Below are 26,940 nucleotides of genomic sequence, written 5' to 3'. Positions count from 1 at the left end.
GGTTCACTCAATTAATCATAGATGCAATAATAATTTCATTCACTTAATGATAAATAAGTTATACCTGGCAAACACGCTATGATAATCAACTTCTTCTTACTATATCGGTGATCAAGGTATGACTGATAATCATTTTTCTAATCAAAAAATAACCCTAGGTATGATCTTAGAGTTCAATTTCCCAATTGCCTTAAAAATTAGAGAAACTCCATTCTAATCAAATAACACGCTACGAGGGTTTTTTTAAATTAGTCCATATGCTCTACCGACACAAAGTCAATTATGCTAGTCACCATTAATTTAAGTAATTAAATAATTACGGATTTAACTATTCTAACTAGTTTTAGATTATCAGATTAAATTAAATATCAGGCTCTTGATATTCAAATAACATAATAACCCTAAAAAATTAAATATACGAATATCAGTAAATAAAAGAAATAAATATAATCAATTCAATTTCACAAATTTTAGATGAACCAAATCCTCCGTTGTTCCTTGACTATAAATGGTAGCTTAGTTCATTTTCATTGAAGAAATCCCACGCCAATTAGTTGAACTAATTGACATGAGTCTTCTTAAGATTGGAATTTACGTGCCAAATCCCGAATTTTCCGGACGTGTGCAGTTTAAACTTTGATGTAACCATGCCGAACAGTAAGTTTAGTGAAAAAATCACGCATTTTAACTTGTTTTTATCCAAATTCCTACAACCAACGATAATTACAAAAAATAAGTAAAATCCATCAATTAATGCAATATTTGATAATATAAAAGAGAAAAATAATTATAAAATTAATGACAAAATTGCAACCTATCAATATGCCAACATTACCGGTTACATTCACCATAGGGTGTGATGACTAAGTCCGACGGTTCAATGGCTAAGACTGCATTACAGTTTACAACCACCTGCGTTACCGGTTGAGGAAACTAGCCACTAGGCATTGTTTGCTATTTGAGGGCTAAGCCTCCCAGAAAGGAGGAGGAGGAGGAGGAGGAAATGAACCACCAGTTTGTGCACCTGCCCAACAACATGACGGTTAAAACCTTTCAAATCCGTTATAGGAACATGAGAATTTCTGATGCGACATCTTTCAATCGAAGCAAGTCATTAGATCAAAATTTTTATCTTAGATGTTTAACAAAGTAAACTCTCGAGTAGATCAGCTCCTATAATCCATAACCATTCCGGAAAAAAGTATTACACTACTTTTTGGGGATTATTCTAGGTGTTTTGTTAACAAACTTCAGCCCTATGAAAGAAAGAAACTGGTAGTGCGGGAGGCTAGATGACACAATTGCAACTAACTCCTTACTACTCCCAGCGCAAGGATACAGTGCCAAAGATAACCAATGACACCTATCCATTATTTGCTAACAGGACCCTTCAATCTTGCAGCAGCAAAAGTTACAGCTCATGCTCAAACTGTTGCAGGAATAATAGTTCATGCTCAAGTTGTTGCAGGAGCAATAGTTCATGAAATTGCTGCAGCTGTTTCTGAAGTAGCTCGTGGTAATTCTAGGGTAGTCGATGCTCTTCCACTGACTGCACCACCAGGTTCTCTTTGCTATTGAGCTGCTGCAGCCTCCGCTTGAATTCGATCTGTTGGGAAGGACTGAGCCACCTTTCAAGTTTAGGAATGATACCAGTATACTCATAGTATATAGGTACAGATTCAGCTGGAATATAAGACTAGATTCTTGGCCTATCCAGCCTGCAGGTTGTGAATCAGAATGTTTTCATCGTCCCTACAAGAAACCCGTATGTTTTTATTGAGTTCATCTAGAATTAATCCTTTTTTTCCTATGAAGATGGCTTCGCCAACTTTTTGCTAAAAGTAAATGCCAAATTAGGCACGAATCGTTCTATCACGTGTTCCAATTTTGTGGCTAATTAATATACAAAAACAAATGAAAATGCAAAACTTAATTAAAAGTTTGAAAACAAATCTATTTGATTTGGTCAGTTTATCTACTTATTCTTGGAGAATAATCCATCCTATCCTTAAATCCAATCCAACTTCAAACCTCAAAGTCTGATTAGAAGTTCTAGTTTTGCATAAAAGCTATCTTTAAAGTAGTACCGTAATTTAAGACAGACTAACTACACTCCATTCTTTTTGTCATTTGAAATTTGTAAAGAACCACGAGTAGCTAGTAAACCAAATGGACTAATTTGCCGAATGAGCCAAAAATGAATGCGAGCTTGCAACATGCAACTTCTTATTCAACTTGGAGCTCCTAACGGCCACACTTATTACTCTAGGTCCATTTCCAGCTACGGTCAAGATGTTTTTCCTATTTCTCGAATTTCTGTAGACTACATTTCCCGTCCACAAACATCACCATGGACCCTTTTTTCTGACTTCTGAATTTCGTTTTGGGACTTGATATTTAGTGCTGCTCCACTACAATGAGAGTCTGATACCATAATTGCATGAACGAACAAGGGTAGTCATTTCTGGTTAACTGGAACCATGGAAGATGATTCTTTCTCCCATATAAGAAGTCGAATGAATAGGACAAGAAAAGCCGGTTATCCCTCCAATCTCCGGTTCCAGGCCCGAAGATACACCTAAGGGGGAGCGGGCTATCCGGGTCATTGCCACCAGGCCCGAAGATGAGCTTAAGGAGATGGCTATCAGGACCCTCTTTGTCAGGCCCGAAGACAGACTTAAGCATAGGCAATCATCTGTTGCCCGTGATGATAATATCCAGAAACGCTTGAAATCTGTCATTCAAGATGCCCGGCAAGGCTGGACGTACGCAATCTTCTGGCGAGTTTCTGAAGCCTTGGATCCCATGAATCCTCTACTGTTAAGCTGGTGTGACGGGTACTTCTCTGAAGATGCTGGACAGACTACTAATTTTCGAGCAATGCCTTCGCCGTGTGTGGGGGAGCTAGAGCACAGGAAAAGTGTCTTCCGGCAGATCACCTCTTTGTTGTGTGAGGGAGTTGCAGAGCCGGAAGAAGAGGTGACTGATTCGCTGTGGTTTTTCCTCGTTTCTGCGACTCAGTTTTTTGTTGGTGGAGCTGGGCTCCCGAGCCGGGCCTTCGAGACGTCTACAGCAATTTGGGTTACTGGCACTCAGAAGCTGGCGGGCTTGGATTGTACGCATGCAGATGAGGCCCGGAAATATGGGATCCAGACTTTGGTTAATATACCTGTGGAAGACGGCTAGAGCTGGGATCCACCATCCACGTCCTTGATTCTTCCCACGTCTGACTTTAATCTGTCAGATAGGGTGAAAAGATTGTTCGAGTCTAGGAACAATACTAGTAATATTGAGCAAGTAATGGGTTAGAGTAGCTCTTTGCCTCTATTGCTTTATCAATTTGTGTTCTATAAATTATTTCAGCATACTTAAGATTCTGTTTGGATTGCTGTCTTATTGAAAATTTTTGAATAAAAAATATACTGTAATAATTTGATGTGTGACGTAAAAAGACGATTAAAAAATGTTTTCACGAAAACGTAAACATTTTTTAGAAAAAAAATGACAATTCAACCAAGGCCTTTTCTCAAATAATTTTTATTGTACGTTGATTTAGTGTTGCTCAAGAATATAAATTATGTATTATTGCAGCCATCCTTGTTGCAACATGTAAGATTTCATTTGAGAAGGGAAAATGTGTGCGTATTTTCTCTCAAACCTTGGTGTCTATTCTAATTCATCATTAATCAAATGTAATAAACCACATTTGGCTCGGACACCTCCGTTTGAATTAGCTATTTTTGAGGGTATTTTTGAAAATTTTTACTGTAGCAGAGTTTTTAGAGTATATTTTGGGATATTTTTAGAAAATATTTTGGAATATTTAAGAGTTGTAGAGTTTTTAAAATATATTTTGGAATATTTTTTGAATATTAAAAAAAATTTAAACTACTTTTTAGAGTACCTTTTAGAGTACTTTTTAAAATTTTTTATAGTGTTTGAAAAACTAGTAGATCCAAATTTTTGCTGACTTATTACAGACGCAGTTCAGAAATCCTTTACAAATTAAATATACGGTCAAGTGCACTGCTGCTTTCTCGGGTTTGCAAGCCTGGAGATTTCTTTGCTTCTCATGAATTGGATCATTGGTTCACCATTTTTCTAGGACCTAATCTTGTGGGAAATACAAAGAATAATTCTTATTAACAAGAAGACAATGCCTATGGCCAAAATGGGAAGCAGCACCCCAAGCCTGCACCAACCTATTCCCTTAACCATTCTTTGTGGATTATCACAGCTCCAATCTGCCTGGGATTTTCCATCCATCCTAACCCACAAGAGATCTTCAGTCACATGTAAATAAAAACTGTACATCTTGAATCATTAGGTAACCTATTTGCCGCTTCCCTCGGGTTAGCCATCAGATTGATCATAGCACAGAAACAAAGAAAAAAAGCACACAGTTGATCTCCTTTTTTAACACCATGAATCTCAATTGCTTGACCTGTCAAGGCATGAAGAGGACAGATTCAGATGTTGATATGAGAAGCGGATTGTACCAAGGAAAGCCGAATGGCTACATGGTTTTGCCTACAGTTGACAGGAGCTGGTCAGGAAATCTGGTGCCAAGGCCTCCTAGTTATGACAATGTGCGAACTGGGACGATTCTGATGGCTGAAAAGAATGCGAATAAGGGTAAATATAGGATCCACAATAGTGCACCTTTCGAGACGGGCACGCCAAGATTGGTAAGGAGCAGTGGGATGAGAAGGGATTGGAGCTTTGAGGATGTGAGAAGGGTGAATGCTTACCATCTTCATAAATAGATTAAGTGCAAGCATTATCTAGTTGATAGCTGTGTATGCTAGGATGCTACTTCCCATGCATCTTCAAATATCCCCTACTTTTCATTTTTTTTTTCCCTTTTTCTCTTATTAAAAGTTTCATATGTCCTCTCTTGGATTTCATATCCATAGAAAAGGAAAACAGCAGGTGTATCTATTGCTGCGATTGAAAGTTAACCGGTGTTGGTACAGGGACCGGGAATTTGTTGTTGTTACTATAGAAATATGGTACTTACAAAGTCTCTCTTGTAAAATATGTTAGTAATTCTTGTATTGCATGATTGTAAAATATGAACAGATTTTCATCTGTTCATATTCAATGGATCTAGCAGACATTTCAATTATTCCTTGCAAGCTTGATAATCAAATCCAAAATTTTTATTTCATTAACTGAACTGAACCGACTGCACCTGTTCCAAAGGAGCTTTGCCAGAATATGAACAGTTTCATATTTTCTCTCTTAGATTTCATATCCATAGAAAAGAAAAATAGCAGGTGCATCTGATGCTGTGATTGAAAGTTGACCGGTGTTAGTACAGACAGGGTCGGGGAATTTGGTGTTACTATCGGTACCTACAAATTCTCTCTTGTAAAATTTGCTAGTAACTCTAGTAGTCGCATGATTAGCATCTTCTTGCTTTTCTTTTGAGACTTTCATCTGTTCATATTCAATGATCTAGCAGACTTTTCCATTATTCCTTGAAATGCTTGATAATCAAATCTCAAATTTTCATTTCATTAACCAAACTGAAACCACCGCATATGTTCCAAAGGAGCTTGCCAGACTGGGGAACCATGTCATCCAACGTTGCTCATGTGTGTTTCAACTCGCAGTGGTTTCAAACAAAGAATGAACTGAACCTGTCCGCGGTTATTCAATCAAAATATTGAACTGCTATATGCATTGAAGCCATAGAAAATCATGGGGTGTCAACAATTGATGTAGAAGATGTATGAAAGCAACTTTCGTGTTTCTATAACATGCAATAAGTGGATTAAAAAGGTAGCAGTAGAGGCATAGAACTATAGATTTGCTACCGTGTCAATTAACACCTTCTGTGCAGAAATGGCAATTCCTATCAAGTCATGCATGTATGCTGAAGCACGGGTGGTACCAGGCCAAGAACTTTTCCTTTTGGGTATATTCTTCTTTCTTAGGATCTGTTTTCCATTTTGAAGGCCATAACCTGATTGTATTGTAATATATAAACGCGATTACTGGAATAGCACCAAATGCTACTTATGCCAGATAACCATATTCAGTAGCTGCTTTCGATTTTTCAAGAGGACGGCTTGCAATGAATTTAACAATTTTAGGCAACTGCCAAGGGATCAGTTGACGGATCAGTTGCTATATCCCTCAAGTACAGGATCAGGAACTTGCGCTGACAGAATCTGTAATTGAGTTTCTGGAGATGAATAGATGAGATATGTCGTCGGGTTTTGTAGGAAGTGGTCAGGATAAAACTCGACCAATCCTAAATATACTCTATACACGCACTATCAGCCATTAAAGACAACCGTCAACTTCAGGTTCTGCACAGCTACTGACCAAAAGTCTAGCAGATAACAGATTAACATAACTTCACCATAAGCTTGTAAAAGACAGAAGAGGTAGAGAACAGTTTACACACAAATCTTGATCATGAAAAACTTCACTACAAGGACAAGTTAGATATTACAAAAAAAAAAACACCCATACATATCCTAATACTACTCTTAGCAGAAAAGAAACAGAACTAGATTATTCACAACACCCAAACCCACCCCACAGCTGATTTCTTGTTAAGCATTTTGACTTTTCCTATTTCTGGCCTCTTCTTTCCAGTGTCTTCGGCTAGGCACCACCTTTTGTGCTTCATTGTCAACTCTAACCCCACGTGTCTGACATTCTCTGTCTGAAGGAGGATAGAAGGCAGAAGCAAAAGACTGGACTTGGCTTGCACTAACAGATGTTACCACCGGAATAACAGGGCCATGAATTCTAACTTCTTGCTCTTTCAATGCGTGGGCCCTTCTCGCATCTCTTTTCCAATCTCTTCGGCTGTGTACCCGAGTTGCAAACTCTTGAGGAGTGTCACTCAAAGGCATTTGTACATGCACCGGCATAAATTGATCCATGGTAATTTCCTTCTTCCTCCGTCGCCTCCGCTTAATCTCTTTGGGCAGGGGAAGGGAGGTGGGTCCCTTCTTTGAATCAGCTTCAGTGTAATGCAAAGGCATTTCTATTTGAGTCGCAGTAAATTGATCCATGCTACTTTCCTTCTTCCTCCGCCGCCTCCGCTTGATCTCTTTGGGCAGTGGCATAGAGGCAGGTGCCTTCTTTGTATCGGCTTCCAGGTACTGCACTGGATGGGATGTCAGCATTCTCTCAGCTGCAAGACGTTTCCGAGCTCTATATCTACGTTGCCGTTCCCTATTTTTTAGACGGCGCATCATAATATCATGATGGCTTCTGACTTGATCATTTTGATCAATAGATGTTATCAGAGAGAGATTCCCACCAGACATATTAGCATTCTGTGCATTATCCATCTCTCAAGCAAACGGGTCAAAAGCTTTGTTACAACATACAAGTTTTCCACTTATGCTTTCTGCTGTGAAAAGCTTGTAAGGATCTTCCAAACAATAATTATCTACTACTGATACAACCTCTTAAAGAATCCACCCAACATCACAAAAGCATCAATCCTTAAGTAGTATGTTTTTCCACTTATGCTTTCTGCTGTGAAAAGCTTGTAAGGATCTTCCAAACAATAATTAGCTACTACTGATACAACCTCTTAAAGAATCCACCCAACATCACAAAAGCATCAATCCTTAAGTAGTATGTTTATCCAATGTTGCTTCACAACTCCATACATGCAAAACTGCAAAAATGAAAATAATTTTAACAGTAAATATTTTGTACAAAATGCTTTGACAGTACAAACTATAGTTTCAGGTTCTCCCATGGAAATGCAGCTTTACGTGACCTAAAAGTGGAAATTTCTTTCTTTTTTTTTTTAAGGATATTAAGAATATAGGTTTCTCAATACAAGCTCTTGCTGTACATCTGTACTTAGTTGCTAATTGCAAGTCCACAAGGTAACTTCCTTATTTGATTATTTTTAATGAAATTACACTGGGATATATAATTATGTAAATACCGGAAAATGATCCGTAGATTCGGTAATTTTGTGTAAAGAACAAACATTGATTGCATAATGATTCACATCATGGAATGACTACATCCTAAAACAATCAATCAGAGGGCCGTATCTAAGATAACAGTTCCCAAGACCTGAGAGATGGTATGAATTTCAGAATGCACAAACTTGAAAATTGTCACCTCTAGTTCTGAAATGGGGCAAACTATCTTAACTGTCACACATTAGCTTTAAAAAGCACGAAAACAGCTCAAGCTTTGAACATGAGAAAGGAATATTTATTTATGTCAACCAGTGCATAAGTTTTCTCAAGTCCCAAAAATCATTCTATACTAAATTCCACGAAGTAAGCATCCTTTTAGACAGCTATTTATCTGACTTCAGTTTAAGATTCTTAAATATTTGTGATTGGAACAGTATAAAAAGGGGCACCGAAAACCTTATAATGATGTGCTACCAAGCCAAGGGCACGGGTACAATTTCTTTCTACCATTGATTAAGGATCTTAGCAGTTTCAAAGTACATAAATCATTCCAGATGAACATAACAAACTTCCAAATATGAAAAAGTATTGTACACTAAAAAATAGCCTCATCAGAGATCGATGAGGATGAACCCCATCCATTCAAAACAAAAACTTTTGATCCTCTTCTCTGTGTCACATGTACAACACAGATGTCAACTAAATTTCTATCTTGTGAACCTCTTCAAACATCCAACATGAACTACCCATATAAAAGATAAACAACCACGAATTTTGAACTCAAGAACCTTAACACTCAAACCAAATAATGGATAAGACAGTGAAATCTATCGCACAAACACCCTAGAGGCATGGAATCCTAATGCAATAAAGTTCCATTTCGCACATGTACAAGCTAAACATACAATATAAATTTAACAAGTTCAGCAGCAGAATCTAGAAGACGAGGCAAACTAATACCATCATAAGATAACTGTAACCTTTAACAAAACTGAGATCCATTAAACGAAACATAATGAACTTAACAGACATTAGCAAGGCCACCACAAACAGACTCATAAAGCATCAAACTTTGTGAACTAGATCCAACACAAGTCTTCATCGCCATACCAAGAAAATAAGAATGAGTCTTAATTGCACCAGAAAAGGGGTTTGTTTTAAGAAGTCAGGGACTCCAGAAAAGTAAAGAGATAATGCTAGATAACCAATATCCCCCATTCATTTTGTAAATCAAGCTGAAGCTGGGGAAACGTGTCCTTTTTCCTACTAAAACTGATGGTTCCCACTTATACGAGGGAAAATTCATCTCTGCAAAAGCTACACTTAATTCAAAAAACATAAAGAAATCTACTTCAAAACTGGTATAAAGGTGTTTGCTTGACAATCAAAAAGTGTTCAAGAAATGTCAGAATGCAAAGCTAAGCCCTTGACTGCAAAAAACGCCCAACTGCTCATTTCCCAACTAAATCACAAACAAGAAAGTAAAATTCGCAGATAAAACAAACACACGTATCAAATTTGCTTGTGGATATCATTAAATGAATTGTACTACTACTTAGTACACAAAACAGATTCTACAAAAAAAAAAAAACACTAAAAGCAAGAAATTAGTACCTCATTCAAGACAAGTTCTGCACACATTCTCATCCATGTTAAGGATCCCTTTCTAATACTAGAAATTGGAATTGGCAGTGGGAGAGAGCCTTAAGAGCAAATCGGGTTCTTTAGCAAACAACAAAAATGTAGAAAATTTTATTGGAAATTATGCGAGCTTTGGATGTGAACAGTGAAAACCGAAGCTTTTGTTTACTTTTAACTCTTTTTTTTTTTTGGGGGGTTTCAGGTTGTGGGTCTTGTCAAGTCAGGAGACTGTTCAAAATACGACCAAACAACAACGCAAACTTTAACAATAGGCTTGCAGCCAAGTGTACTCACTGCCTACTCTCTTGCTTTTCCCCTCGGCTGAAACGTGTAACGTACAGCTCTTTTCATATTATAATAAGATTCTGCAGTTGTAGGAACAAACAGGGGTGGTGGCGCAGTTGGCTAGCGCGTAGGTCTCATAGCTTCTGAGTTATCCTGAGGTCGAGAGTTCGAGCCTCTCTCACCCCAAAATGCAAACCTTTTTTCATTAACTTTCGTATTTCGTTTTTGGATTTTTTAAAAATCCTTTCGTTGTTTTTAGTTTCTTTTTTTAAATTTCAATTTTATTCTTTTGATAAACTTAGATCCTTTTATTTGTGCCTAATTATACATTAGCAGTGAATGCTTTTCGTTCTTTCTTCTTTGTGGTTTCTTTTAATAGGAGACCAAGTTAGAAGAGATGCAATTCTGGTGGATATTGGGATCTATTGTCCTACCCACACGAGAATCACTTATCAGAATCACAAGGACTTTGCTAATTTAAGTTTGAATTAACATTTGTTCTGCGTTTCTTGAAGATCTGGCTGGATTAAAGTCTCCATTTTCTCTAGCTTAGCACCGATCAAGAAAATGAACTTGTCTAATCATTATGCATGCAGCACATTTCACGTAAACGCACTTTAGTGACAGTTAAACTTGATAAAACTTCATAACAAACCAATAAATTTAGCATATAGCAGTTTCCCTTTCCAAATATAGAAAGAGAATTGCATTTGCCTTGTCTAGTTTGAAGTTTTCCTCGTTCACGTGATGGTTTGAAGTAACCAACAGCTTGCTAGACCGTTGGCCACTTTTATGAGGTGGAAGACCAATAGTTTCAAATATTACCTTCCATGTCATTATATATGGTTTTTTTCTAAATTTACACTGATGCGTAGTGTATTTGTGTGATTCGATAGTGATTCAATTATCGTCAGTTTCTCTAAGTCCTGTTAGGCCTCTTCCCCCTCCCTGCTCTCCCAAAGTGTAAGTTAGAATAGGATTAAGAGTAAACTATATTAATTGTTGCCGTCTGATAAAAAAAAAAATTATCATTTAATATAGGGTAAAATACCAAAAAACTTCCTATGGTTTGATAAATGTTCAATTTAACTCCCTCTAGTTTGGAAACCTACGCTATAATTCCCTGTGGTGTTGACTAAATTAAAAATTAGATAGAAACCATCCAATCTAACGGTTATATGTGAAATGTCAATATTGCTCGTATTATGTGTACGGTGCTTTCTATTCAATTTTCAATTTAGTCAAAATCACAGAGAGTTATAGTGTAATTTTTCAAATTAGAAGGAGTTAAATTGAACATTCGACAAACTATAGGGAGTTCATTTATACAGGAGCAATGTTGACATTTCACGTATAACGGTTAGATTGGACACTTTCCGTCCAATTTTCAAATTAGGTGAAATCACAGGGAGTTATAGTGTAAATTTCTAAATCAAAGGGAGTTAAATTAAACATTTAGTAAATCACAAGGAATTTTTGATATTTTACCCTTTAATATATGATTTCTTCTATATCCGGCAGGTGCTTAGCACATCTGTCTATTTCGATGATGATTCAGTTCATGTTGATTCTTAAGACTAGTTAATTTGGGCCTCGCGCGAGGCGCGAGATTGCCCAAATATAATAATTGGTATATTTCTAAAAGGGTTATGATAAATTGAAAACATAGTATTGCTGCAGTTGAACACATCAAAGTTAAAAAAGAAATAGTGATTATCTAGGCTAATAGTAAACTGTTATATTTACATACATAAGAATCTTTCTACAGATGTTTTCACACTAATACTTTATGATTCAACAATATTAATCATCGTAGTTCTTCATGATATTTGTTATTAGCGTTGAGCTAATACATGAAAAATTACACAAAGAGAGCGAGGAATTTTTTTATAAGGGAAAAAAAATTGATACAAAGCAGGCTTAAAAATCAAAATTTTTATAAGCAAAAAAGACAAAAATATGAAATCATAATTCATCTTCTTTTGAATATTCAGTTTAACAATAGATGGGAAAATAAAGAAAATTCAAAAAATAAATCATAAAAGTCTGTGATAGTGGTGGAGATTCTATTTGGGAAGTGACATTGGTAACAAGGTTGTAGATAACAAGCAGTCATCACTTACCGTCAGTGTTTGGGTTGCACCCCCATTTTTTTTTTTTTGTTTCCTTCTGTTATTGTATAGAGAAGACAATTCAGACTGTTTAAACAAAAATAATTTAACCTTATAGATAACTATATGGAAAAGATTCAGATATTTTGGAAACAGAAATTGTGCAGAAATAATTTATCAATCGTAGCAGGAACACAAAAAGATATGCTAAGTAGTATAAACTCACTCATTTGAAGGCAGGCTCCACCGCACCGCTAAATTGGAAGTCAAACTATGTCATAAATGATAATACAGAAGGTGTGTCTACAAGAGTTAGACCGAACCAAAAGACCATAAAGCCAGCTCTATTTCTTTTGGCTAATTACTCCATCGAGGGTAAAAGTGAAATCCAAGGGTAGCATGGTCAGGAAAAAAGCATCAACGAATTGCAGCAAGAAACACGTGCAACCCATTAGGGGACGAAATGACCAAACAATCCACACACTAATGGTGTTGATAGGGGACGAAAGTACTGTTCCTAACTCCATTCCCTCTTTTATTCTCTTAGGATAGGATAGGATTAGGATAGGACAGGATAGGATTTAATTGGACCTGTCCCTTCCCGCAACCGATGTATGATCCAACCCAAAAAAAAAAAAAAATGACGGTCTGAAGTCAGGACCAGCATGCCCCGCGTGAATGGTCCAGCGGCAGCGCCTCTCACCAGTGAACCTTGAGGTCACAAGTTCGAGTCTCCGCTCCGCTGGATTCCTCCGCACACTTAACGCGTTCGGGCCGAGTTGGGCGTCGGGTCCGGGCTGCAGAGGGGATTAGTCGGGTCCAGTAAGGATTGACCCGAACACCCCTGTGTCGAAAAAAAAAAAAAAAAAAAAAAAAAGTCAGGACCAGCGTACACGTTTCTGTTTGCAGCTTGCAACTTGCTAGTCTGATTTCTCCAGGTAGCTGGTCAGGTTGGTATTAATTGACAACGACAACATTTCTTAGTTAAAAAAATTCACATTTCGATCAAATTTTAATACCATAACAATTCCTGAATAAATTTTCAATCGTTTCATTATCAAGTCAGAATTGTGTTTTGACTTGCAAAAGGTATTCTTTAATTTTTTGTAAAACAAAAATGCTCCGACAATATCATATCATTTTCCAAAGGAAATCAGAGCATTAATATATTAACCGACACATTTGAATGAAACTCCTACTTTGTTTCAGATTTGTTGACTAAAAGCCGAAATTACTGTATATAATTCTTCAGTCTTCAGAAAATAAACACGTATTCTCAAAGGGTTCCAAGTCAAAGCCAAATTTTGGATAAACCTGATTTTTAAGTACTCAATAGTTAACATGGATAGATCTAGTTTTTAAATACCTAATAATTTAAATTGTAGCGACATAATTTGAATGATTGAATTTTTAAATACCGAATGTGACCCCTCAGCCAATGCCACGCATTTTTCATTCACCCAGTGGTCCAAACGTAACCGATCATGTCTACCCATAAAATTCCAACACAATTCGTTAGTTTCTCATTGCTTGACCAATCTCCATTTGGGGTGGGGTGGGGTCGGGGGCACTCATATAATTAACTACAAATTTGCCCATTTAAATTTGCTTTTATGTATTAATCCTTCCATGTATTAAAAGTGGGTGAAAAATAAAAAAGTCTCCAGTGATAAAAGTTAATATATAGAAAAGTCCTCTATGATTTTAAAATATACAAAATGACATCTTATATTTTGAACTAAATGGTAAAGGCGACGGAATTCGTTAAACTTAACGGAGACGGACGAAATGACAAAAATACTCTGATATAACTGAACAAAAGGCATTTCAACAATATCATTTGTTTCATTCTCTAGAGTTAGAGAATTAGGGATTGAAGGGTAGACCATGTATATTTATTAAAAAATAGGTATAAAAAATTTTTTAGGTTCTAATAATTCATTTCTGTTAATTTTAATGGATTTCGTTACCTTTATAATTTAGTTCAAAACATACGTTTTGAAATTATGAGGAGTTTTTCTGTATAGTAAGTTTATCACAAGGGATTTTTTTTTTTGTTATTATCCATTAAAAATTGGTAGGAATTGCTTAAAACTTGTCAAAGAATATGTATTTAGAATCTCTATTAAGAATGGTCAAAGCAGAAACCGACGTACATTATCCAAATGCACGTCCTGAGATTGTTCTCATGGGTGGAAAGTTGCCACCAAAACAAGAAGGAAAAAAAGGGCAAAAACAAATGCCCACTAGCCTTGATATTTGGATCTCCAACTCATCTTCTCAAATGTCCCATCCACTTCCCAATCATCCAATAATTTCTTCGCCTTCATACCGAAGTCCTTTATGGCACTTGACTTGCTTGGAAGTTGGAACATGTTTACGAACTAGTAGATGCCTTGACACCACTTTTATGGCATTAAAAAAAAAAAACTATCTTATATTAAAAAATGTGGAAAATGAAATATCCCTTCATTTAACTTACGTCCCCTTTGACTTGTTCTTCCACCCTTTGGTCTTCCTTCATATTTACACGTTTTATTCTTCCCATAGTCGGCAGCACCATCAAGCCTCTCGATTGCAGGTGAATCGTTTTCTTATTTATGAATGACGGTTCAATGTGATAAATTTACTTTGATTAAAATAAATGATGAAAAGTGATTTTTGGGAAAAAATTAATTTTATGGTCAAACATTTTCAGAATAAAAATTGTAATTCTTTTTACATGTGATATAAACAAGTAGTTAGAAAAATAAAAAAATGATTATTAATGTATTTGTAATGAAAGCAAATAAATTCTTTTTTGCAAATAATAGTCAATTTCTACCATTTATGAAGCAATTATATATGTGTGTGTGTGTGTTATAGAGTGACATTTTAGTGGAGATCCTCTCAATAGCTTTCAATTCTTTTTTTTTTCCCCAAGATTTTTCATTTATTTTAATACATAAATCCAGTTCATGAAAACCTATCAATATCTTAATTTTAAAAATTGAAACTTCCAAATTAGAAACCTTTTGCTCCTTAACTAAAGATTCATTTGTCTTCCGTTAACCATTAATACTTCTAATCATATTCATTTTGGAATTCCAGAATTTGATGGATCAATTGATTAGTCCGAAATCACCCTATCATATCTACATTACTTTGATGTCTGCTTCTTCGATGTTAGATAAAAGATCCATTTCTCTATAACAATAACTGTACTTACCTAACTCAATTTAGGATTCATTTTTATATCTATAGAATATTCATTTGTAAAAAAACTCTTTTCTCTCCCTTCTCTCTAAAACTCTTCCATCAAGATATTCTTTATCTTTCTCATAGGTGAGAGGCCAAATCTGGTATTTTTCCTTGGGATGAAGTACTCCTTGTAGTTTTTAGCTTCTCTTGTTTGAATAAATTCTCTCTTAGGATTTCCTAATGAGAGGTTATTCTTTCCTAGGATCTCCAAGTGAGAGTTTTTCTCTCCTAGATTGTTTTAGTGAGAATTTTATTCTCTTCTGGGTTTTTTCTTGTGAGAGTTCTTTACGTTTTTATCTTTATGAAATTTGAAATTTTGTAAATTTAGAATCTAGTTTCTCAGATCTGCAATTTCTCCATTATTGTCAGATTTAAATTTCTCATTTAAATAGATCTAATTGTTAGCAGTTATACACTAATGTATTGGGCTATAGTGATTTATCCAAATGAAAGATATATAGGAGTATCAATTTTATCTTTATTTGTATTGTTTTCTTAGATATGTTATATCTATTGATTTCAGATCTATATGTATCTGTGTCATATTTGTTTGATGTATTTTCTGCCATTAGTGCAGATTTGTTTGAATGAAATGATTTTTCTATCAAAAAAAAAAGAAGAAGATTCATGTGTCAAGCCAAATTATAAGGGATGATTTCACTATACTCATTTTTAAAACAATCAACATATTATATCTCTATCACTTTTCTTCTCCATAGAATATCCCATTTATTTTGTCATATTACCACATTTCCGTAATTATTCACTGCTATATAACTAAATCATTTTGAATGGACCCACTATTAAATTTTATTTAATTTTTTCCATGTTTTGTTTAGCAACAAAATAGTATATCATTGCATTAAAAAAATAACAACATATCAAATTAGTAAATCAATTTTTACTCAAAAATAAAGAGAAAAAATATGAAAAATTGCACAGAAAAACATAAAATGGTGATCATAATAATTTTCAAATTCTGTCACTCTTCAAGAATGTAAAAATAATTTATTAGACTTTTATGAAAGGAAAGGAGGAATAGGATAAAATTAAAAAAAAGAATATAAATTAAGAATAGGAAAAACGATAAATATGTCTTTACGAAAATTAGAATATAGTTATTGGAGCAATTAGATTTACCCACTCATGATTGAGTTTGGATCTATGTCTAAATAAATTACATACCAAAGCTTATTTGTTGATGGGCAAATCAAGTCAACGAGTTACCAATTACAGCTATAAATAGATGAAAATAATAGTAGGATAGGAGACAAGTAGCCTACAAAATTGGGTAAAAAATAGAATAATTGGATGGACACAAGACAGAGCAAAACAAAAGTAGAATTTGGGAGAACAAGAAAGGGTTATAGGGATGTCAAAAAGTTGGATTAAGAAGGTGAGGGAGAGAATAGTTGAAAGTAAGGGAAGCATCGAGAAAAAAAGGGGGTTGTGGAGTGGAAAAGTGGTGTGAAGGGGGAGAATATAGGAAAAAGGGGTAATAATATTAATGATTTCGTGTGCAAATAAATGAAAAATTGGATGTGAATATGGTTAAAACTTTAATAATAAGCAGAAGTGGTCGATAAAAATTGAGCTCATAGTATTGTATTTAACTCCTTGAAAATAAAAATTGGATAGTATTTATATTATTTTTAAATTTTATATATTTTTACTTTAATGTGTTACCATGGATACCTATTGAATATCAAAATCTATCGAGAGTTTGAGTTTTGACTTACATTTTCGTGCCTTTGCTTATTCCCTTAGATCCGATTCCATATTTCTTCAAACGTGTAAAACTATTATATTTCCAGACTCTAATCTCAAGCCGACCTGGTAGACTTGCTGGCTGTATAACTTTCACTGTGTGTGTTAGTGTGAAACATGAGATAATGGTGGCGTCACTCCAGTTCAAAGCGACGTCCACTGCCCAAACCGAAAAGTTGTGAGAAAAAACCACTTAAAAACATTTTTGTGTTTTCTACTATTATTAATTCCTTTTCACTATCATTTCCTCAATTGACCAACGACATTGCTCTCCTCCCTTACCACCGCAAAGTCCAACATCCGAAAAGCTTAGCCGCTGCTCTGCGCTTTTAGCTTTAGGGTTTTCTTTTATTTTCATTTCCAGAAAAAGGGCTTCTTCAGAAGTTTCCTGAGATTGAAGGAGAAAATTCAGGGGAAAGGAAATGGAAGGAAAAGAAGAGAAAAGAAAGGAAAAAGCAGCAATTCAAGAATCGTCATCTGTCTAGCAAGCAAAATCCCACAGCGCATATCCCTCTTCTGACCCCCTTGTCCAGGCGTAAAGTTCTCCATCTCCTTATCATATTCATCCTCTTTCATCTCTGTTAGCATTTATTTGCTCTTTTGTGAAGTAGAAAGGAAATTGGAATCTTGATTGGATAAGACAGAAAAAAGGTGGTTGTCTGAGTCTGGGGGATTGAAAAGTGAAATTAATTGGTGTATGTTGCCACTTCTTTTTTTAAATCCGGAGAGAGAAGGGTTTTTGGGGTTTGAGTTACTTTTTTGTGAAAAGTTCGATATTTGCTGAGATTTGTTGCTCTTTTGCTTGTGAATTTGGTAAAAGTGCTCGGTTTTTGGCGTATTGGAGCTAAATTGATCTGGTTTTTAGTTGGATTCAAGAGTTTATGGTAAAGGGTTATGCTTTTTACTTGAATTTGGTGCTGTTCTCGTCCTGAAATTGGTTTTGCTTGCAGTTGAAATTTTGAGAATTTCTTGAAATACTCTGAAAGGATCTGAAGATTGTGGAGAGTTTATAGAGACACATAAGTTTTAAGTTTTGCTTTGGTTCGAGCATCAGGTGTTGTTTTGATGCTTGAGATGGTAGTTGTTGGATTCACTAGCTGAAGAAGAAAAGAAATTTGAGCTTGCACCATTCTGTATTTGTTGGTCGGTTCGAGGTGTTGATATGGATAATACCAATAGGCAGATGAATCGGCATACGGATCATTTGGGTGTGAACAAGATAGGGAAGAACATAAAGAAGAGTCCAATGCACCAACCCAATTTTACTAATACTGCCAGGCAGCAACCTCAGCCTCAGGTGTATAATATTAATAAAAATGATTTTCGGAACATGGTGCAACAGTTAACTGGTTCACCTTTGCATAATCAAGAACCATCTGCACCTAGGCCTCCCCAAAATCCCCCCAAGCCTGCAAGTATGCGGTTGCAGAAGATTCGGCCACCGCCCTTGACACCAATAAATCGACCTCCTATGGTGATGCAGCCTCCTGTACCAGTGCCAGCTCCCGCACAGCCTCCAGCCAGTGTTCCATACAACAACTTCACAAGACCTCCTCTTCCCCAGTATGGCCAACCGTCACCAACTATGTTGCCACCCTTCACTCCTGGTGATGCTTGGCCAAACACAGTTGAGTCTCCTATATCAGTTTACATGCGATACCTTCAAAATTCAATCATAGATTCAGGGCCAAGGCAACCTTTTCCCCAGTCAATACCTCAAGGTCTTGGTCCAAATCAAGCTCAGCCATCTGCTTCTGGCTTACTTCCTAATCCGCATATGCTGCCTCTCCCATCTCCAAGAATGAACATGCCTCCACCACTTCCATCTCCTCGGATGAATGGTCCTCCACCTTTTCCATCTCCTAGGATGAATGGTCCTCCACCCTCTCTTCCTTCACCCCGAACAAATGGTCCGCCTCCACTTTTGCCTTCCCCAACTTCTCAGTTTCTTTTGCCATCGCCAACTGGTTTCTTAAATTTGTTTTCTCCTAGATCACCGTATCCATTGCTTTCTCCTGGTTTTCAGCACCCTCCTCCAATGACTCCTAATTTCTCGTTTTCTCCCATGGCTCAGTCAGGGATACTAGGCCCTGGGCCTCAAGTGCCTCCATCTCCTGGTTATGGGTTTCCTTTGTCCCCATCTGGATTTTTCGCGATCCCAAGTCCAAGATGGAGGGATCAATAATATAGGAAAGAAAGCTACTGACTTTTCTGGGGTTCTACATAGGTTTTGCCATGACCTTGTTGACTGATCCCTTTGTATTTTAGCGTCTGCTGTGAAATGTAGCAATTATTTCAATGCAAGATATCCTTGGAAGTATGTAGTCTTTCCCTTTGTTTTATCAATACTCATTTCAGGTTCTCTTCTCAGAGGTAGATTGTGCAACAACTGCAGCCTGTTTATTGCCAATCAAGTTTTAGATTTAGGTGACGTAGTGAAGATCAGCAACTGATGCAGAGAAGAAATGTAACATTTAAGGAGGTAGGATTACAGACAAGTAAAATTTTATATGTAGGCTAGCTGCAGATTTTTTTTTTTGGGCGGGGCGGGGGCGGGGCGTTCCTGTAAGTGTTTTTCCTTAAGCACACTATGACAATGAATTTAATTATTCTTCAGTTAGAAACCTCTTGATTGAATTCTTAAGGTTCTCATGCTCTACTTATTGTACTCACTGCTCAACATTTGGATCCTATACTCGGTGCTAGAAATATTCTTTGCTTTGCTGTTAAAATTATGCTTCTGACCTTTGTACTGTCATCCCTGTGTATAAAAATGCTATCCTCTTTTTAAGTTTATGATAGCGTCTCTTATAGCATTTCTTATATCTTTTTATACTCATATTTCTTCTAAGTTTTGAAATTTTCTGGTGCATTATGTGTATTGAACTTTAATCACTCCATTTAGGGGATTTACTGATGTTTTGGTACTTTTATAGTTGTTTGAGGATGAGAATGATGATGCCTATAGTTTGTATCCTTTTCTGTGGACATACTATTATGGAATTGGTATACCCTTCTCACCTGATGCTTAGTTTATGAGGAACGTAGACCTTCTCTTGAATTTCTAGTGACTCAGCTCCTTCCTCTCTGAATTTTCATATCCCATTTTTCAATGATCCTGCTCCAATAATGGTTATAGTACAGATCATTAGCATTACTGCCCTTTCTAAAACTGATGAAACACTAAACTAGGTAAGGCCCTCCCTTTAGCATTCTGCATTATCTCTACCATGTGTTGATAGTTGCTTTTTGACTGTTTTTAATCTTTGTCCTGGCAATGGCCTTTTATGGCACATATCCAATCATGCCCATAATAAATGTCTGTTCTTAGAACTTGTGTTGCTGAGCTCAAATGTAAACCAAAATGTCTCTCATTTTTTCTTTTGGTTGATCATGTCAAGGTAGAGCTTTTCTTTCTCTGCATGGTTTACTTTTTGAAAATTTGGTTTACTGGTGTAAATTGAATGTTGGCCTGGTAAGTCAGGCAGAAATGGCCAAACAGCAGCTGGTCCACGCGTTATTGTGACTTATAAAGCACATTGGAAGACCAAAGAGGGTATTGGTACTTATTAGACTATTAGCCGATTGGATGGCTTTTTTTTGGCTTCTATTGGCAAGTGGGTGTGGATTAATTTTCGTACTGCAATGTCACTATTTTGATGACAACTTTCTTGGAACCTTGCCAAAAGTTGGATGACTTTGACCATAACCATCGCTTATAATCCAAAATTCAATCCGTAAATTGTAAGACTCTGATCAGCATTTCTTTCCTTTTATGGACGTCAAAGAATTGTCCTTGGTTTTCAAGAAGAAGAATGGTAATCTGAATGTAATGTTCGGCGCTGAAATTTATGTTGGGTTCCGAGGATTGACGTCTTCATGTTGTCGCAAAGAAATATATAGATCATGTTACATAATATGAATTTAAATTTGAGATTCAAATGATGCATATGCGACATATATCTAAAATTTTCAGTGTAAAAAGATTACAATCACTGTATTGTCAGTACATAAAAAGTTAATCTATGTATCATGTGTCGTCTCGCATCAACTGACTTTTACAAGTAGTTACAAGCTTATGAAATTTCATTCTTAACAATTTAATCTGTAGCATTTACAGAGTGGTGTGGTCTTGGTGAGAAACGAGATGAAATTTATATATTGCATACATTATGGTGTTCATGCATTAGACAATTTTAATCAAAGGAAAAAAGAGAAACCAATTCTTGTTTCTTTTTTTTGGTTGGGGGCGGGGGGGATAGGAACTAGAAAGAAGTCCTGTTAGATTGACAAGCTTGTTAATAACTGAATGAGTAATTCAATGCAGTAATCTAGAAATTCATCCTGGCCAACCCTCAAGCAAGTCTAAAACTTGGCTAAAATTCATTCTTTCTGCAGTTGAAAAGCTAAAGACATCCAGCCCACACCAATGTAAAGAAAAGAAAATTAAAGAAATTGATCAAATTTCGAAATTCATCACCGATCACCTAGAATCTTGAATTCTTGGTAGGTTGATTTTCGCTGAAATTAAACTCCCTCAAAAGATTGGGGAGAAAGATGACCTTGGACTTTCCCATGCCTTGAGTACAAAGAGCCCAAAATGGTACTCATGGGCCATTAGGTGTCGAAACTTGCGTTGTCCCTCTTGCGCAAGAAATGGCCAAGTCTTTCTCTGTTGAACCCTGAAAAATATTTGGAAATGAAAAAATTTACTTGCCTTGGTAATCTGTAAATTCCATTTATGTTTTCTCTTCCAGACAGTTAAAAGCTGAATGCAACTTTGGGTCTTAGGGCAGAGAAAGTTTGAGGTCTACAATCAATCTGTGCTGCTTACTGCTTAGAGCCAACTGCCCATGTTTTTTCTTTTCTTTTTTTTGAGCAATGGTTGGCAATATTGTTGCTGCTACTACTGCTACTTTTTGGCATTCTTTGACGTTGGTAAACCGAATCACCATGCCTCTCATTGAAAATATCAAAATGGCTCTTGTTTTTTTCTTGTTTGTTCAACATGAATGTATCTCTCAACCAACAAGTTGAAAAATGAAGCACAAAATACAAGGATGTTGATGTCAAACTTTATGCCTTTGCTGTTTTGCAACTTGGTTAATAATTTGGGGGTATCTAGGGAATTTAACCCTATATATATATATATATATATATGTATATATAATAGTATGAGAGAGATGAGATTTAAAAAGCGAGGAGGAGGAGAAGGGAGATTTGAATATGGACCTCAACTTGCGTTTAACCTTTTTTACAGTGCAACATACGCTTCAGGACTAGCCTCAACCTTGAGGGGTAAATTTTTTTTTTTTCAATAGGTAACCGGGAGATTTGAATCCAAGACTTTTAATTCATGAAACCTCAGCCTTAGCAACTAAATCTTGAGGGATAAATTCATTCATTAACTCTTAAATGATACCTTGAGTAATTATCAGGATGCCTCTAATAAATTGCATTTTGAGTTTATGTTCTTTAAACTACATTAGGTGGTATTATTGAGACTCTTAAAATACAATTGCCCTTTGAGCAGCCATTTAATATTAACATGAAATGGTAGAAAAAGGAAACCAATAGTAGGCGCATAACATGTATATAATTAAATTATCAAATAAATGTTTGGTTATCATGTAATTCATATGGTTAGATTAGATATATGTAATGTTGAGTAAATAAAATTTAAGTAAATCTTATGTACACTGATGATATATACACTATCACGATTGGATATACGACACATATGTAAAATTTGAGTTTCAAATTCAAATTCAAATTCGGATTATGTATCATGCATCTAATGGTGAAAATGTATACACTATCAGTGTATAGGAGATTAATACATAAGATTTATGAGAAAGAAAGTAAAAACAACATCGTCTGACATATTTTACATCACCATTCCATTGTAAAAATAGTGAAGACAGCTCCAAAAAACTGAAACAATTTTGGGGTGCAAATGTAGGGCTAAAAGGAATAATATCAAAATTCAGAGGGGCAAGAGTAGGACAATACCAAAACTAATCTTAAATTTTACAGATAGGTTATTTTAGAGCACAAATAAATCGAAGCTGAGAGGAACGTGGCTCCTCCCCCTGCTGTCACGGCTGAATGGAACCCCCATGTGTGATTACAGTGTTCAACCCTCCCTTCTGCTTATTTTTGCCTCCCTACTTTTCTATGAACAAGCTTAAACTCTTGTGAAGTCAAAATATCACCAGTGCGAGGAGGACCCATACATTTTCTCGTGCTTTCCTTTCATTTTCTGGCTTCATATATATGGATAAGTATCCATGCAAGCGTGCAACTTTTCTCTCTGGATGACCATTGGTTTCTACCTGACACAGAACCATAAAAGCAGATAGACTTTTTGGGTGCCGGAAAATCACTTCTTGTGACTTGTGGTCCTTCAACCATTTTTTTTTGGTAATTAAAAATTTAAAAGGAATTTAGTGTTTCTTTTAGCCAATTTGGTCCTCTTAGCCAAAGTCCAGCTAAATCCAATTTAGGTACTTCTGGAAATGAGTTGCCAGTTATTCCAATTGGATCTTTTTCAGTGGATAACAACTAGACCTACAACGCATTGGGGCACAATGAATCATTTGTCTGAGAAGACCATAATCTGAATAAATTTTGTGATATAATAATAATAATAAAAAAATCACAAGCGCACAATTAGCCTCTGTGAACATCCAAATGAGTGGAGGGATGAGTTAGGTGATACGTGAGAAGAAGGGAACGTAAGAAAAGCATTTTCTGTGTGCAAGTGTGATTTTTTTTCTCTATAATATGATTGATATCCCCACAATTGGTCTGGCAGTGAAATCTTTGGGCTAATAATTGGTTATGCCTCTAATTTCTTTATATTAGATTGCTCATTAAGAATGGCTCAATTGTGGAATAAATGGAGATAATGGTTTATTTAATTTGAAGGACATGGCTAGTTTCTATTATCCCTCCTCTATTGGTGCCCTCCAAAAAAAATAATAATAAAAATTTTATCTAACTGAATTTTTCCTAAAAATTGGCTTAAATGTCCGAATAAAAGTTTAAGTGCTAATTTTTTTTCCTTAAAAAAATAAGCAAATTTGCCTTTCTGGTCCTATCAAATCAAGTGGTTCTTGAATTGAATTAATTGTTCGACCTGTCCACCGTCACCTGCTAGCTAGGACCGGCCTTATCAGCAATGGTGATATATCCCCACTGGAAAGCCAGCTCTGCATTGGCAAAACGAAAAAGGCTACTTTACAACTTGGACCCTAAAAGGGGATTGGAAAAAAACAAAAAGCATAAATTATTTCTTTTTTCAGAAAGTGAACAAGATAGATTAGGAATTGAGTGCCAACTGCAATCACTACGGCGGTCAACGGTTCATACTGGTTGGACTAACGCTGTCCAAATTTAGACTGTCAACAGCGTCAAGTTTGAAATTTTAATACTGTTCCATTTTTAAAATCTGTGTTTAACCGTGTATATTGCGCCAAACGGATGTGGTCTAACGTTGAGCCATAATGTGTAGTCAATTTCAGAATATAAATGAGTCGAGCTGAATCAAATTGTGTTTACATGTTTGCTTGAAGAGATTTTGATCTTGAACTCAAAGATTTGATCTCAAATTCGAATTCAAGTCGAATTTGAATAGTTTAATGAATTTGAATTCGAGTTTTACACCTGAGTTCTGAAAAGTTCTTTGAGTTAAATCAAACTTTATATATATATATATATATATATATATACATACACATATGGATTTATTATATTCAAGGGATAATTTCAGAAGCCTCCTTTGAAGTTTTTGAAAATATCACTTAGTACTCTCAAACTTTAAAAAATCTCACTTGACTTCTTTGCTTAAAAACTTTTTTTTTTGTAACATTTGAAATCCACTTCAAAATATAATATTAAAAAACTCATTTTGTGAGAGGGAATACAATTTTATTCCAAATTTGCCCTTTTCTTGTGATTTCTTAATTGTTATAATACACCAAATTTATTACTTAACTTTTATAAATTGATCGATATAGTTCTTTGATGAATTTGTTATATTTAATAGTGCTACATGTCTATTGTATATAATATTTAAAATTATATAAAACAACATTTATATCACATAACCTCGATTAAAAGCTTGAATGGATTTCATTAAAGAAAATTCAATTGAACTTAAGCAAACTAAAACTAGAGTGAGTAAATTTTGAGTCGATTCGTTTGCATCTCTATTCTCAATATTGGCACCGAATATCTATGGGTGGCCATGAAGAATTAAAGCTTAGGCCACGAAGAATATACTTTGTCCCCTAATCTTTTCTATACTTGTATCAAAAGTTTAAAAGATTTCCGCCAAGCAAGAGGTCAATATGACAAGCCATGAAAAGATGCGAAAAGGATGAATTCTTGTCATGAAGAAAGACTGCCAAGTAGTGGTTTTCAACATTCATCAAGCAAAACTGAAGGATGGGATTGGACAAATGCAACGACTTTTCTCATCCATAAATTCGTTAATTAAATTTTGGTTAACCCTCCTTGTCCCTTGGCTTCGCTTTTCTCATGGCCACCAGTTTTTGATTCCGTCCCACAAGCAAGCACTTAATACTATGTGAATTGACGTAAAATCAAACGAGGCAAAGATTCTTTGACAGCCTAGCCTATTGTAGATTATCGAATAGCTTCATAACCTCAACGCGCACCGACCCCATCAATAATAAGGAGGTTTTTCGGTGCATTTTGTTATGTAGTGTTTGGATAGAATATTATTTGAGATATTAATTAAAATAAATATTATAATATTTTTTATAATATGATGTGTATGAAAAAAAATAATTAAAAATATAAAAAAATTGGTTAAAAAATGTGTTGATAATGCAAGCCAAATATTATTTAGAAAAAAATTCAGATTTCTGTATTTTATCATGTTTTTGTTTTACTAATTACTTTTTTAATCTATATGTCACATTACAAAAAGTATTAGAATAAACAAGAATTTTTTTCTTGATTGTAATCATATGGTACAAAAAGTGACTTAAAAAATAAAAAATAGTTAAAAAGATACTGAAGAATATTAAATTTATAAAAAGATGACTATCTGAATTGAAAAATAAGAAAATAAGTGCAATATTTCATATCCGTAAGTTAAACAGTAAATGAAAAATTTGTTATAAAAAAATGATTAAAAATATAAAAATGTTGGTTAAAATATGTGTTGATAATGCAAGCCAAATATTATTTAGCAAAAATTTCAGATTTTTGTATTTTATCATGTTTTTGTTTTACTAATTACTTTTTTAATCTACATGTCACATTACAAAAAGTATTAGAATAAACAAGAATTTTTTTCTTGATTGTAATCATATGGTACAAAAAGTGACTTAAAAAATAAAAGATAGTTAAAAAGATACTGAAGAATATTAAATTTATAAAAAGATGACTATCTGAATTGAAAAATAAGAAAATAAGTGCAATATTTCATATCCGTAAGTTAAACAGTAAATGAAAAATTTGTTATAAAAAAATGATTAAAAATATAAAAATGTTGGTTAAAATATGTGTTGATAATGCAAGCCAAATATTATTTAGCAAAAATTTCAGATTTTTGTATTTTATCATGTTTTTGTTTTACTAATTACTTTTTTAATCTACATGTCACATTACAAAAAGTATTAGAATAAACAAGAATTTTTTTCTTGATTGTAATCATATGGTACAAAAAGTGACTTAAAAAATAAAAGATAGTTAAAAAGATACTGAAGAATATTAAATTTATAAAAAGATGACTATCTGAATTGAAAAATAAGAAAATAAGTGCAATATTTCATATCCGTAAGTTAAACAGTAAATGAAAAATTTGTTATAAAAAAATGATTAAAAATATAAAAATGTTGGTTAAAATATGTGTTGATAATGCAAGCCAAATATTATTTAGCAAAAATTTCAGATTTTTGTATTTTATCATGTTTTTGTTTTACTAATTACTTTTTTAATCTACA

General features: G+C 34.9%; 3 protein-coding genes across 3 annotated transcripts; 2 read left to right on the top strand and 1 right to left on the bottom strand.

The window, feature by feature from the left end:
• Positions 1-4,424: 4,424 nt before the first annotated feature.
• Positions 4,425-4,766, top strand: LOC113780014. The gene has a single exon (XM_027325836.1). The coding sequence runs from the start codon at positions 4,425-4,427 to the stop codon at positions 4,764-4,766; it is 342 nt and encodes a 113-aa protein (XP_027181637.1).
• A 1,576-nt stretch (positions 4,767-6,342) lies between these two features.
• On the bottom strand, positions 6,343-9,735 carry LOC113780928. Its single transcript, XM_027326713.1, has 2 exons — positions 9,531-9,735; positions 6,343-7,654 (listed from the first exon to the last, which is right to left on the bottom strand). The coding sequence occupies exon 2, from the start codon at positions 7,317-7,319 to the stop codon at positions 6,570-6,572; it is 750 nt and encodes a 249-aa protein (XP_027182514.1). The 5' UTR covers positions 7,320-7,654; positions 9,531-9,735; the 3' UTR covers positions 6,343-6,569.
• Positions 9,736-17,208: 7,473 nt separating this feature from the next.
• On the top strand, positions 17,209-19,336 carry LOC113781683 (protein HAIKU1-like). The gene has a single exon (XM_027327654.1). The coding sequence runs from the start codon at positions 18,123-18,125 to the stop codon at positions 19,143-19,145; it is 1,023 nt and encodes a 340-aa protein (XP_027183455.1). The 5' UTR covers positions 17,209-18,122; the 3' UTR covers positions 19,146-19,336.
• The last annotated feature ends 7,604 nt before the right edge of the window (positions 19,337-26,940 follow it).

Source organism: Coffea eugenioides, chromosome 8, assembly GCF_003713205.1.
Source record: "Coffea eugenioides isolate CCC68of chromosome 8, Ceug_1.0, whole genome shotgun sequence".
NCBI lineage: Eukaryota > Viridiplantae > Streptophyta > Magnoliopsida > Gentianales > Rubiaceae > Coffea > Coffea eugenioides.
This window is presented reverse-complemented; position numbering and strand designations above follow the sequence as displayed.